The 13,627-nt window shown below is 42.8% G+C and overlaps 1 protein-coding gene across 1 annotated transcript; it reads left to right on the top strand.

Annotated features, from left to right (window-relative positions):
* The first annotated feature begins 264 nt into the window (after positions 1–264).
* LOC103650102 (aspartic proteinase nepenthesin-1) lies at positions 265–1,608 on the top strand. Its single transcript, XM_008675759.2, has one exon. The coding sequence runs from the start codon at positions 265–267 to the stop codon at positions 1,606–1,608; it is 1,344 nt and encodes a 447-aa protein (XP_008673981.2).
* The last annotated feature ends 12,019 nt before the right edge of the window (positions 1,609–13,627 follow it).

The following is a 13,627-nucleotide window of genomic DNA, read 5'->3' as shown; positions in this document are numbered from 1 at the left end:
GTGCTCGTCACTTTCGTCAAGATGTTAGGGATATCTACTTGTAGTACCTATATATATTACGTTTGTCACTTATTCTGTGTGTTCAAGCGATTGTCAGGTGGTGCACACTCTTCCATGTGGAAGGTATCAAAGAAATTTAGCCTCTAGAACTTGTACTATAAATAGTTTTGCATGTCTCGAAATCACTCTTCAAAAGCTATAGCTAGCCACGCCTTGATATATTAGTAATTTACTCGAGCTTGCCCTTATTTCTGTCGGTCATCCATGATCACGATCATCAGATGCATGGGTGCAATGGAAGTTCTGACGACCTTACTTTTATCAGTTGCCTCACTGCACAGCTCGGCGGCGTCACCGCCATTGGGCTACCGCTCCACACTCACCCACGTTGACTCCCATGGCAGCTTCACCAAGACCGAGCTCATGCGCCGGGCCGCGCACCGAAGCCGCCACCGAGCATCCATGATGCTGTCGCGTTATTTCACAATGTCTACCAGCTCGGATGCGGGACCCGCCAGGCTCCGCTCCGGCCAAGCCGAGTACCTCATGGAGCTCGCCATCGGGACGCCGCCGGTGCCATTTGTCGCCCTCGCCGACACCGGCAGCGACCTGACCTGGACGCAGTGCCAGCCGTGCAAGCTCTGCTTCCCGCAGGACACGCCCATCTACGACACCGCCGTGTCGTCGAGCTTCTCCCCCGTGCCATGCGCCAGCGCCACGTGCCTGCCCATCTGGAGCAGCCGCAACTGCACCGCTAGTAGCTCACCCTGCAGGTACCGCTACGCCTACGGCGACGGCGCCTACTCGGCCGGCGTCCTGGGCACGGAGACGCTCACGTTCCCTGGCGCGCCCGGTGTCTCCGTCGGCGGCATCGCGTTCGGCTGCGGCGTCGACAACGGCGGCCTCTCGTACAACTCCACCGGCACGGTCGGCCTGGGCCGCGGGAGCCTGTCCCTCGTGGCGCAGCTTGGGGTCGGCAAGTTCTCCTACTGCCTCACCGACTTCTTCAACACCAGCCTGGGTAGCCCGGTGCTGTTTGGCGCCCTCGCCGAGCTCGCCGCCCCCAGCACCGGCGCCGCCGTGCAGTCGACGCCACTCGTGCAAAGCCCCTACGTTCCGACGTGGTACTACGTCTCCCTCGAGGGCATATCGCTCGGCGACGCGCGCCTGCCGATCCCGAACGGAACCTTCGATCTGCGCGACGACGGCTCCGGGGGCATGATCGTGGATTCCGGCACCACCTTCACCTTCCTCGTGGAAAGTGCTTTCAGGGTGGTCGTCGACCACGTGGCCGGCGTGCTCCGCCAGCCGGTGGTGAACGCCTCCAGCCTGGACAGCCCATGCTTTCCGGCTGCTACAGGTGAACAGCAGCTCCCGGCCATGCCGGACATGGTGCTGCACTTCGCCGGCGGTGCAGATATGAGGCTGCATAGGGACAACTACATGTCCTTTAACCAGGAGGAGTCGTCCTTCTGCTTGAACATTGCTGGTAGCCCGTCAGCTGACGTTTCCATCCTGGGCAATTTCCAGCAGCAGAATATACAAATGCTGTTTGACATCACCGTAGGGCAGTTGTCGTTCATGCCCACCGACTGTGGTAAGCTATGAAGTCTGAATCATATCATATGCAGTAGTAACAATTACTGAATCCTTACTCGTACAAATAATGCTACAATGATTGTTGAGCACTTTGTTTTCAATTGCTTCATGGTATCAAAAACCAGACAATACAAGTTAATAAGTTTGGATCTTCGTTCTTAAGTTATAACTTCTTCGAAGTGTTAGCATGGATAATAAACATTTGGTAGAACCTTTTTATTGTAATATTTGCGATGCAAAGAGCATAAACACTCGAAGCTCTTTAGCATCTGTCTGTAATGTAAAACATTCTCGTTTTGGTTTTTTGATTTTTTTTTTGCCTTTTGTGATGTGTGAAACTAAAGTCTTCTTTGTTTTTTGAGGCGAAGGCAAAAAACATCTTCCTTTTTCACACGTTACAAAGGTGATACTCCTCGTAGCTTATATCTTCGAAATATGTTGAATTCATAATTGCAGATTTTGTTGGTTCCTTTAGAAATGACTTCGAAGGTTCCCGACTATTACTTATATGATTAAATCGAGCTCTGCACCCCTTAGGAATATCTTCGGAGCTTCTGTCACCTTTGCTAGGTGATCACACTTGAGCTCTGCATTCCCTTGGGAACGACTTCAGAGCTTTTTCACCTTTACTAGGTGATCACACTTGAGATCTGTATTCCCTTAGAAACGACTTCAGAGCTTTTCACCTTTACTAGGTGATCACACTTGAGATCTGTATTCCCTTAGAAACGACTTCAGAGCTTTTTCAGCTTTACTAGGTGATCACACTTGAGCTATGCATTCCATTAGGAACGATTCAGAGCTTTTTGCGCCATTTTTCATTTGAAGCTTCGATTGCGACACTTTGTCGGTGCACTCGAAGGTGCCAACTTATTATTACATTGGTTTGCAGGAAATAAAGAGTTTGCAGAAAAACGTAAATGCATATTAGTATTTCTTTGACTACTTCGAGTTTGCTTACCTAGCCCCTTAGGGTTTTCAGTGTATGTGCTCGGTGTCTAGGATCGATTTCTTTTTGCTTGTTAACGGTGTGGTGGCAAGTTCTTGTTGTGTGGCTCTTATCTTCACCACAAAACAAATAAAACGGCTTCCTTGGAGGTGCATTGAACCTACCACTAGGGCTGGAAACAAGCCGAGCCGAGCTCGGCTCGGTGCGGCTCGGTGCCTGAACGAGCTCGGCTCGGCTCGTCCATTCCACGAGCTGGCGAAAGAGGCTCGGCTCGGCTCAACCTTGGCTCGCGAGCCGGCTCGGCTCGGCTCGCGAGCCATATTCTGGTACTTATCGTTGCATTATTTGGTGAATTAACATTATATAAATTTGAAATATAGAATCATCATTCTGCATTATGAGTAAATAAAATTATAACTTGTAATATATTCATCATCAAAGACTAAAAAATGAGCTATTATCCATAAAATTATCTAATATTCATTATTATTCCATAAATTGATCATTTTTGCAAGGCTCGCGAGCTGTAACGAGCCGGCTTGGCTCGGCTCGCTGCAAAAACGAGCTCAAAGAAGGGGCTCGGCTCGGCTCGTTCGAGGCTCGCGAGCCGCTTCGAGCTGAGCTGAGCCGCTCCGACCTTGAGCCGGCCTGCTAGCCTCGAGCTAATTTTCCATCCCTATCTGCCACCGATGCTTTGGCCTCCCTGTCCCTCTCTCAAAACCAGCGAGCAAAATGTCCTGTGAGAAGGCTGTTGTTGAGAACTTGTTTGTTGCTGGCCTGATTGACCCTGAGATTGGGACGTCTTTTCTTCGATTTGTGTTGGGTTGTGGATGCTTTAGACATGCCTTGGATGGAACCTTCACCCAAATCCCCTAGCAGCTTCGGTATATATGTGCAACTCCTCCTTCGTTTGACATAAATCATTATCAGTTCTTATGTACTCATCCATCTTTTGCAGCTTTTCAAGAGAATGCAGAGGCTTCCTAGCAAAGTATTGGGTTGCCTATCCTGGCTGAGCCCTTTGACCATAGCTTCGATGACGATGTATAGACCATCATACATTGGCAGTGTAGGAATCTGTACAGCGGTGACCAAGGTGTAGCATGTAGCTCTGGTGTCAGAAGTGAAGCCTCAGGTCGTAAATTATTGTCATGATTATGGCCCTCATGATTCTGGTCCTTGTAGTTGTACTGATCTTTGTGCGCTTCGATGTTACGCATTCCCTGAGCTGCTTCGTCGATCTTCTTTTGAAGCTAAGAGAGACAAAGCATATTTCCCTTCGCTTCTCCATTTGCTGATGGATTGCTTCGAAGTCGTTATCTCACAATCTAGTTCCTAGTCTTGCCATTCTAGGTTGATGACTTTCCTCTTTTGATTCCTTGCCTCCCTGATGAGAGCTTCATCGTCTTGGTTGGGGTCCAAGCAGTGTTAACGTAAACGGTAGACAAATGGTGAGGCTTTGTTTAGTGTTTAAACGTGTTTAAATGGTCTAAATGGTTTCTAATATAACAACATTTCAACAAAATTAAATTAGCTTTCAACAAGAGTAAATGAGTAAATCCACATATATTTGGTTCATTGATATTGTGGTATATATAACCAACCAATGTTTACATATCTTATTAATGACAACATATAAACACCAACAATTCATTACCAAACCATCACATTTTTCCCTATCAACAAAACGGTACATAAAACAGTGTAAACAACGTTTAAAACCGTTTATTTTCTGTTTAAAACTGTCTAGAGCACCGCCTAGGCCCTAAACTGTGCAATGTTCCTCCGTTCACCGTTTAAACCGATTTAAATAGTCGTTTAATACTGTTTAGGATAACACTAGGTCCAAACAAAGCCGGTCCCACTGCCTTGTTCGGTGGCATGATGTAGGTTGTTGTGGTTGTAGAATCACCAGAGGTGAGCGCTAATGTTGAGCACCTGTTTTCAATGCTTCATAGCATCAAAAAACAAGGCAATACAAGTTAAGAAGTTTTGACCTTCATCCTTAAGTTATCACTTCTTCGAAGTGTTAGCTTGAGGACGAAGATTTATAAAAGGAGATGTGAATGAAACAATATTGAACGAAATGATAATGGACAATAAAGTATGGAACTCATCTCTTTGCCTTAGCATTTTTTATTCTATCTTCCTTCGTATATACATGTTTACAAACATACCTTTGGCTCCTTTGCAGAAGATAGCTCGAAGATACTTCAAAGGCTTAGCGAAATATTAGTAGGAAAACAGTGTGGTACCCCCACATTCCTCGAAGAGAATGTTAAAAATTCCCAGGTTAGGTAGAGGGTTCACTATACAAAGTTCATGTTACAACAAATACATGTTGGTTCCCATGTTGTTGCCAACTAAGGGATTGTTTGGTTTGATGTTAATCCATGTGGATTGGATGGTATTGAGTCGGTTTAAATCCATAATAAGTCAAAATCCACCTCAATACATTTCAATCTCCCTCCAATCCACATGGAATGAAAATAACCGAACAAGGCCTAAGATAGAATTGTACGATCAAGATGACTACTTTTTTCAACTAGAAACGTATGTCTCTACCATCTGACCATAAAATCACATGGATGGTTTTTCATCTAAATCCTTTGACCTTTGTTTCATTCATATTTAAATATATTAGATCATACAGAAGGGAGCCACTTAATGCTTAGTAGAACCATAAGGTACCCGCTTTGTAGTCCAATTGAACTGTGTAACCCAAATTCAAAATAGCGGATCTCTACGTGTCACCATGATGCCTTTAGATATGCATTGTCCCACTTATATACTAAAATGCTAAATCACAACTTTTTACTTTTGCAATAGATTCTTGCTGTCAGTGGCCACCATTTGGTATTTGGTATAATTCCAGCTACTTTAGTAATAGTTGATGCAGACATGATTATGCTAATAACGATATTGTAGACGGGGACTAAACTAATATATTTTCATCATATTATTGTGTGATCCTGATTCCTGTTTTTTGGCTTTGCCTAAACATGTTCATTACAAATTGTGAATTGCAGTGTCATATTATAAGTCTAATGATATCCCCTCTTTATGTCGGACTAACATGTTTATTCAGACATTTCATCTGCAATACCTTCTCGTAGATTTACATATATGACCTTTATTTTACCCCATCGAAACATGGTCTAAAATGGCCGCTCTCGATGGTCCACGTCGACCGAAAAGGTTTAGAGCGTTCGATGTGCTTTCGATGGCACAAACAACATCTTCACTCGCCCTTTCCCGAAGCATCCGTCGGTGACTAGATAGGTCGCCCATTCGTCATGGAGCCAGCAATTCGCTCGCTCACTCACAACGTGACGCCGCCTCCCACCGCCACGACCAAGGTCATCGCCTTCGTCGTGCGCACCTGAGGTGGTCGAGACCGTCGCGGGTGTGGGCGCATCCCTTCAGAAGATGTACGCGCCCAAGCCGAGGGCCCTGAGGCCGTCACTGCCTTGGCCATGTTCCTTGTGCTCCAGGAGATGGATGCACCCAAGCTGAGGGCTCCGAGGCTGGAGGAGATGGCCATCGACGCCGAGCGGAGATTGAGGAGCTCAAGCAGCTGCTCAGCGATGGCGGATAGCGATCGAGGCGGCCCAAGTTGATTCGTTGACAGTCTCATTAGTTGCATAGGTGTGTTTTCCCCCTGCTTTATTCCCTGCTTCCATCATCAATACAGTTGCGACACATTTGTTGTTTCAGTAGTTGTGATTCCATAAGCGCATACACGGTGAGTCAACCAGTGAGTCCAGATGTTGTTGCTAATCAGACGCCAACCACAAATAAAATACTAGGATTATTACTTTACGGCATCCAACAACTTCCTGTGTCTATAGCACATGTGCCTGATGAGGTGCTTCAGCAGCGGCATGCAACATCATGGTGTCAGCAATTGCTGGTGTATTTTTTTGGCTGAAATTTCATTGATGTCTATACATACAATTAGTCAATTACATTGGCTTCGTACGTTTATTTGCTATTAATAGTTGTACCGCAGAAGTCCAATTATTCCCTACTCTATCTGTTTGAGAAATAATTTCTTGGTTTTTTATCTTTAGTTGATTCAACTAGACCATTTTGTTATGTGTATATGTAATTGATTCTATCTCTTTTAAGATTACGTGGTGCTAGGAACTGAATCAACTTATGTTACGTCTTGCTGCCAACTTCTAATTGTGTTCTTGGTTACAGACTTATATTACCTAAGAACTGCCTCTGTCAGCCTGTTAAGAATGGTGTAGCATATATTTTAAATTTTGTTGCCTTATCAGGTTTTAGTGGCCGACGTTATTTATTTTTTGTATGGTGCATTACAGTATCAATTTCCATCTCTTGACCATGCGCGGGAGGAAACATATATGTTTGTTTCATACCAAATGATAAGAATATTATTAATCTTTACCATCAACATTTTCCTTCCTGTTATCAGTGCCACTACGCGCGTATGGGCGCGCGCTAGATACTAGTATGATACACATTGAGCATGCCATTTGATGATTCACGTGAGTCGTAACATTTTGGTGTTGTTTGGTTCCTAAAATGTAACGTAAATAGTAATAGTAATGATTTATGTTCAATACCAATGGTAACAAGTTTAAATAGACCAGTGTCACATTCTAGTGTGGTAACAAACATGAGTTAACGTAATCAGTTACCTATCACGTTACAAATTTGCTAACCAAACAACACATTGATGTATTACAGATTAGCAAGCTCCGAAAAAGCTTTAGCAGAAGTTAGGAGATCGCAAATACCTATGTGAATTGGACTATGCTATCACACTAGAAATGATGTATATATTTTTTAACTCGTATGGGTGTAAATTGTAAGTCTAAGTCTAATATGAAATACATATGCTGAGATCCAATACATATTAGAGTCGACCTTTGTATTTATCTATCATCGCTAGACGTGACTCGTGAGTGGTTTAAAGTCATATGAATATACTAGTGTAGTATCTGTGCATTGCAACGACACAAAATGGTGCGCAGTCAAAACTTTAGTGAAAAAAAAGAGGAAGACGCACATAGACATGCAGTAGATCCAGACCATTTTTTCACAAAGCAAGTGGACAAGTAGATCCACACTCTGCACAATGCATCATCTGTTTTCATTCTTGATATAGACTGGTAATATAGTTGATGGATCCTATTTGTGCACATATACACTCAATTAACACAAATTTTAAAACTAATGTCAACCTATGTCTAACATTGTTGTGCACTTGCCTTTCCTTCAGGCCAACACCTGCTTCCGATATATGGATGGAATATGAGTGTTCAAAGTCAATATGGCAACAGAGACAACGTACGACACAACAAGAAAGCTAAAAAATACGGTCTTGACCCCTGCGGTGAGCCATTAGTTTGTCATGGTACCATTTCATCGAAACTGGTTCATAGTTCAGTGGATTGGATGATTTTTGAGTCCGACCTAGACGTGTGCCATGATGCCGAGCGCTACCACCCACGTGAAGCGCGGAGGGAGCACCAAACCTCAACGTGTTTTGCATTGCATCAGCACACCATCAGCTATAAGAGTTTTGAGTGAAGTGGTTACAAGATGTTGAAAGTTTGACTGAAAAAACAACAATCTCTAACCCTCAAAAGTCAAATTAACAAATCCTGACTCACAGATCTGGTGGTTAATACAAATTATAGCGGTAAGATTTTAAAAGTTGATTGTGATGTAGTTTATAGTCTCTATTGGTTAGCTGCTAGGTTGGTCTAATAATAGCTCATGTCTCTATCTCTTTGTTTTCGTTGGTTGCTTATTTTATTTTCAGCAAACAACTAGGACAAGAAGCCTATCTGAACATAAACTAATTTGTTCAGACCAAGAATAAAGGGTCCATGAGACTGTCTTTTTCTTATTGGACTCACAAATACTTATTTTCTTCCATGTTCGTGGTTAAGTGCTAAAACATGTTTATTCTCAAAGAAACATGTTCGACTCTCTTGTTTATTCTCAAAGAAAATATGTGCACGGTGAAGCACCATAATATGTTCAGTTAAGTTTTCCTCCTTTTCTCAAAAGGTAACAGTTTGTAAGCTTTCATCTTAAATATTGGAAACAACGAAGTTTACTTTCTGAAATACACAATGACCATCATCTGAAATATTGGCATGTGCTTATATAGGGTTGTATAGAATCTTATTGTCTGTTTATTTGTCTAATGGTTTAGACAACTTGTGAGTTTATCGTTAACCAAAGCTATGTACTTTTCTTATATTATAGTTAGAACTCAAAATATTTTCAGGAAAACTACAAATTGTTTATGTTCTAGGAAACAACATATTTATTGGAGAGGTATCTACAACTCGAATGAAAAATTATTGGCAAATATTATAAACTTCAAATTTTTGTATACATGTGCATCTTATAAATTGGGATAGGGAATAACCACCAATATATATACTGTGGAGTCCATATTTGGTCACAACTAATTAGTGTCTCGAGAAAAAAGATCATCTAAACCACTTAAACACTGTATACACAAAATATTGCAATGGCAATGGGAAGGAATGGAAATAGATTACCTATGTGTCCTGCAGTACAAGAATCTCTGCTCAGCTCGAATTGTCTACAACTCTCTTGTTAAATCCAGAAATTTTAACAGAGGTAGATGACTAAACTTGACTCTAAAAAGTGCCAGTAAAATAACATCATCTACTACCAAGGAATATTCTCATAGCCTTAACACAATAAATCCAGACTTTCAATTATGTTTATATGCTAACATCTAAGATATAAGACTGCATATATAAATGATCATGGTTCTACTCGTTATTTGATATCTATACTACTATCATTGCCATCATGGTGTAAATACATTATGTGCTCAGTACCAATACAAATACACATAACATAACTTAAAATACATTATATGTCGATGGCAATTAAGATGAGAATTTTACAAATACACATAACACAACTCCAAACCAATCAAGATGAGACATTTACCAAGGAATATGTGGTGATGGCAATTATGAGTAGACGAGCAGACCTAATTGATCCTTTTTTCTCTGAAATGGGATAAGACTCATAAGAGGATGTCATAGTTGAGAATAAATAACAATGTATACAATATAAAAATGTAACTACTACTGGACTCACAATAGTCCTGCAAAGAATAAATAAGTCGTCGATGTTATAGTCCTGCAAAAAATAAATCAAACTAGTTCTATCAAGGTAGTTGATCTGCTACTGAACTCACAATGTAAAAAAAAGGGAGCATGATCTGCTTCTATACACTAAGCAGAGAAAACTGTAGTTTGGCCATTTTAAAAATCATGTGAAAATCCAAATCTGACTCTGATTGACATAAACCAGAATCACATCTTCCCGTGATATGTTGTACGCCGAACAGATAAAAAGGTGTAGCTTATTTCCTTACATTAAAACAAATTATGTGTGCTTCAGGTACTACTACTTGTTAATAAAACTAAGTTGGGTGCATCTGAGACAGATAATGGCCAGAAGGTTTGGAGCAGTGATAGTAGAGGAAAATAGCATTTTACCAAAGCAGTTAGCACCAACAAAATATACAATGGCTAATAGTTAACTCAAGTAAAAGGTCATAGCTCAATGAGAATAATAAAAACTGAAATAACTAGTGGAAAAAAGGAAGGAACTGCTTTGAATCTGGAAAAAAACCTGTACTGAACACGAACTGTCAATAAGATCCTGCAAAGGGTACATCATTATAGAATACCTACACTGATAATACTTTAGGTAAGGAAGGGTAGCAACAAGTGTTCCTCTACCATCACATTTTGATGTATATTTACAAATTGGAAATATGGACCATGAACAAATCAACCTTAAACTGCTCTATTGTAGTTTAGCCTTTTGTTACAATGAATAAATATGGACTGAGGTCTATGATAACTGCTAAAGAAATGCATGCATCAAAAGAAATGTCCAAACTAACTATCTAGGAGGGGAAATCAGGATGGCAATGGCATCAAAAGAAATATGGAATTAGAAGTAACATTTACATTCTAATTTTTTGACATTAGTTAATAGAAACGTACTGTAATTCTACACAGCCATTCCCTACTGATCTGTATGGTAACATTAATGTCTTTCAATCACATTAGTTCGTGTAAATATGAAAGCCCGCAAATACGAGTCTAGTTCCATGAACTTAACAGAACTATATTGGCAACCTATTTGGGAACTAAAAATAAACCACACTCCTCCATATTAGCTTCAATCAGGGTACCAAGTATCGCCTTTCTGGAAGAAATTAACCTCATTTTCCTGTAGACCAACAAGATTTGGCGCATTGCACGAACTAATCAACAACAGTGGCCAGATTGTCGGATATGAGGCAAGCAAATCACACATCAACGTATGGGGAATCGAGATATCAAGATGGAGAAATTAACCATTCCTAATTCGATGCTTCTTGTGGGCTCCGATGGCACAAACCTCATGACAACGACGACGACAGCTGTGGAAATCTCCATGCTCAGGGTCTGACCTGAACAAACCGTCTGGTGCCCGGTGGAGCCTCTCTCCTCGTCGATGGACTTCTGGTCCATTCGCAGCACCGCTCTAGGACCTTGACCGATAACGTTCTTCGCCACCACTGCTTAGACACCGGTGATGACCGGATCTGGGAAGCGCTCTGATTCCTTGACGCAAACCCTAGACTACAGGGACAACCTAGCCCCTTTGCTCGTCGATGCACCTTGCAGGCACTTGGAATCACCGTCGTCGCCTCCCAGCTTTGGGGAGACACTGTGGGATGACGTTGTCACCCCTCGATTTTGACGTCGGTCCAGAGGAGAGCATGTGGGTGGTCGAGGTCTTCTGCAGTGGTGGCCTTCCTGCTCCTAGATCCCATCACATGAGGGAGAGCGGGGTTGCGAATGACGATGAGTGGAGAAGGGCACGCGACGGGGGATGACAATGGGCGCGGGGACAACGACGCGGCGGAGGTAGCGGCAGACATATTGGTGAGGGATGTGAAGGAGAGTGTAACACCCCTGGTGTTACTAGCACTAAAACTTGAGCATACATCATGTGCATTGACATTTCATATTGTTTGTTACACCTAGAGTGCATTCACTAGGTAAAAAGTTGAAACAAGTTGTAATGATGTGGCTTGAAAAGTGCTTAACCCTAGGGTTGGGTACTTAACCCTGAGTTGGGACTTATGAGTGAAAGTGAAGCTTAGATGAGTAAAAATCTCATGAGACATGAGAAATGATCACAAGGTATCACATTTGATGGACTTTAGTAACACCAAAACCCTACAGTACTCAAAACCCTAAAAGAAACCCCTAGAAAAACCCTAATTGAAACCCTAGGAGGTTAAATGTAAATTCTTGGCACTTTTGGACTAAAGTGCAAATATCAAAGTAATAGAACATTACAAATCAAATACTTTTCACTTTTGACGATTTCCAAGTTAAATGATGAAGTTTGGACTTAATTGCAAAATACCCCATGAACACTATGTGGTTGAGTTCTGAAATTCAGTGTTTTGAAGCCAACTTTGGAGCTCTATATATCTAAATCTACAAGGAATTTGCCTAGGGGAAATACATCAAATTTGTAGAGCTACTAAAGGAGCATAACTTTGTTTAAGTCATAAGACATGAGTGCTGTAAAAAAATTAGAGTTAAATGGACTCAAAGTATTGCTGTCAGTCACCCATACAGTCTAATACTGGTCTGATAGTGAGTTCTGCTGAACTTTGGACTCGATTCAAGCTCGAAGGAGTAAGTAAATGAGCAAGGTCTCTATAGTCGAATTGTAGCTGGTTTAAAGAGCTACAACTTTGATACAGATGGATGGTCAAGTTGCTACACGAATTTTGGAGCAAATCGCCCCAAAATATGCTCTGTCAGGTGTTCTGAATGGCGTTCTAATGGTACAGTAGACTGACAAAGATCCTAGGTACGCTGCACCTCGCCGCCGGTGACCCTCGCGCCGTGATCTGCACCGTCGCCATGATTTGTGCTCTCTAGCGAGGAGATAATCATGGCAGAGTAAAGATCTTGGCACCGGATAGGCTCGGACCCGGTCGACTGTGAGCTCACCGAACCCACTTGGACTGCGGCTGGCCGGGATGATCCTCACCGGCGTTAGCCGCTTAACGATCGTGCGCCACGCGTCTTGGAAGCTTAGCACGTCACAGTGAACCTGTGTAGCAAGCCCGTCCATCGCCAGAGGACTTGCCACTGTGAAAGCCATGAATCCCTTGTGCCAGTAACCTTCCTTTTCTCTAGCTGCCAGCACGCCATTCCAAAATTAGGAGTCACCGCCCTTGGACTCTATAAATTGAGCATACCACTAGCTCGGTTAGGTAATCACGAAGCCAAAGCACCCGCTCCTGCCATCGATTAGCCACCATAGCTCTCTAATTCCTCTTTTCCCCCAAATCGGGTTTCCGCGCCTCCGTGAACGTCGTGCCGTGGCCAGCCTTCTGCAGGTCCGTTCACGTCCTCTCTCTCGTTTCAGCACCCTGGTGTTCTAGGATGCTCATCGACCTAGCCAATTGAACTAAACCACGTTAGATCGCCGGGAACATCTCGGTTTGTCATCTGTTCGCGCCATCACCGTGGACAAAGAGATTGTGAGCTAGAACTTTGCAATTGATTGAGGGGTTATGGTCATTATGGGTGGAATTAGGTATCAGCCACACCTGAGCGCCGGTCATTGCGTTATCCGGCCGGTACAGGCTCGCCGGAGCCACTGCTCCGCCGTCCATGGTCGGGGACCTCAACTTGCGAAGGAATAGAAAGGGCGGGACCTCAGCGCAAATGTTAGTGACACATAGAAATAGTGCGCAGGACTCTTAACCAGTTTTTCAAATGGTCAGGGTCTTCTGTGCAAACCTGGCAACACGGGCGCGCGCGAACGCGCATTTCCCTAGACGTGGGCCGACTGAGGCCGGTTTCAGCCCATTACTATTCATCTTTTTCCTTTTTCTTTTTCTGCCAGACTTAGGAAATTCATAGAAAATTATAGAAAAACGATAAAAATATGAGACCAATTTTGTTGGACTCCTAAATTTCTCTAGTATTTAATAAAAATAGTTCCAAGAAT

This window comes from Zea mays, chromosome 3, assembly GCF_902167145.1.
Source record: "Zea mays cultivar B73 chromosome 3, Zm-B73-REFERENCE-NAM-5.0, whole genome shotgun sequence".
NCBI lineage: Eukaryota > Viridiplantae > Streptophyta > Magnoliopsida > Poales > Poaceae > Zea > Zea mays.
The sequence above is the reverse complement of the archived record's forward strand: the minus strand, read 5'-3'. Positions and strand labels throughout refer to the sequence as shown.

Bases quoted from the DNA above. Each gene is read 5' to 3' on its own strand.
- LOC103650102 (XM_008675759.2), top strand. From the start codon at position 265: ATGATCACGATCATCAGATGCATGGGTGCAATGGAAGTTCTGACGACC.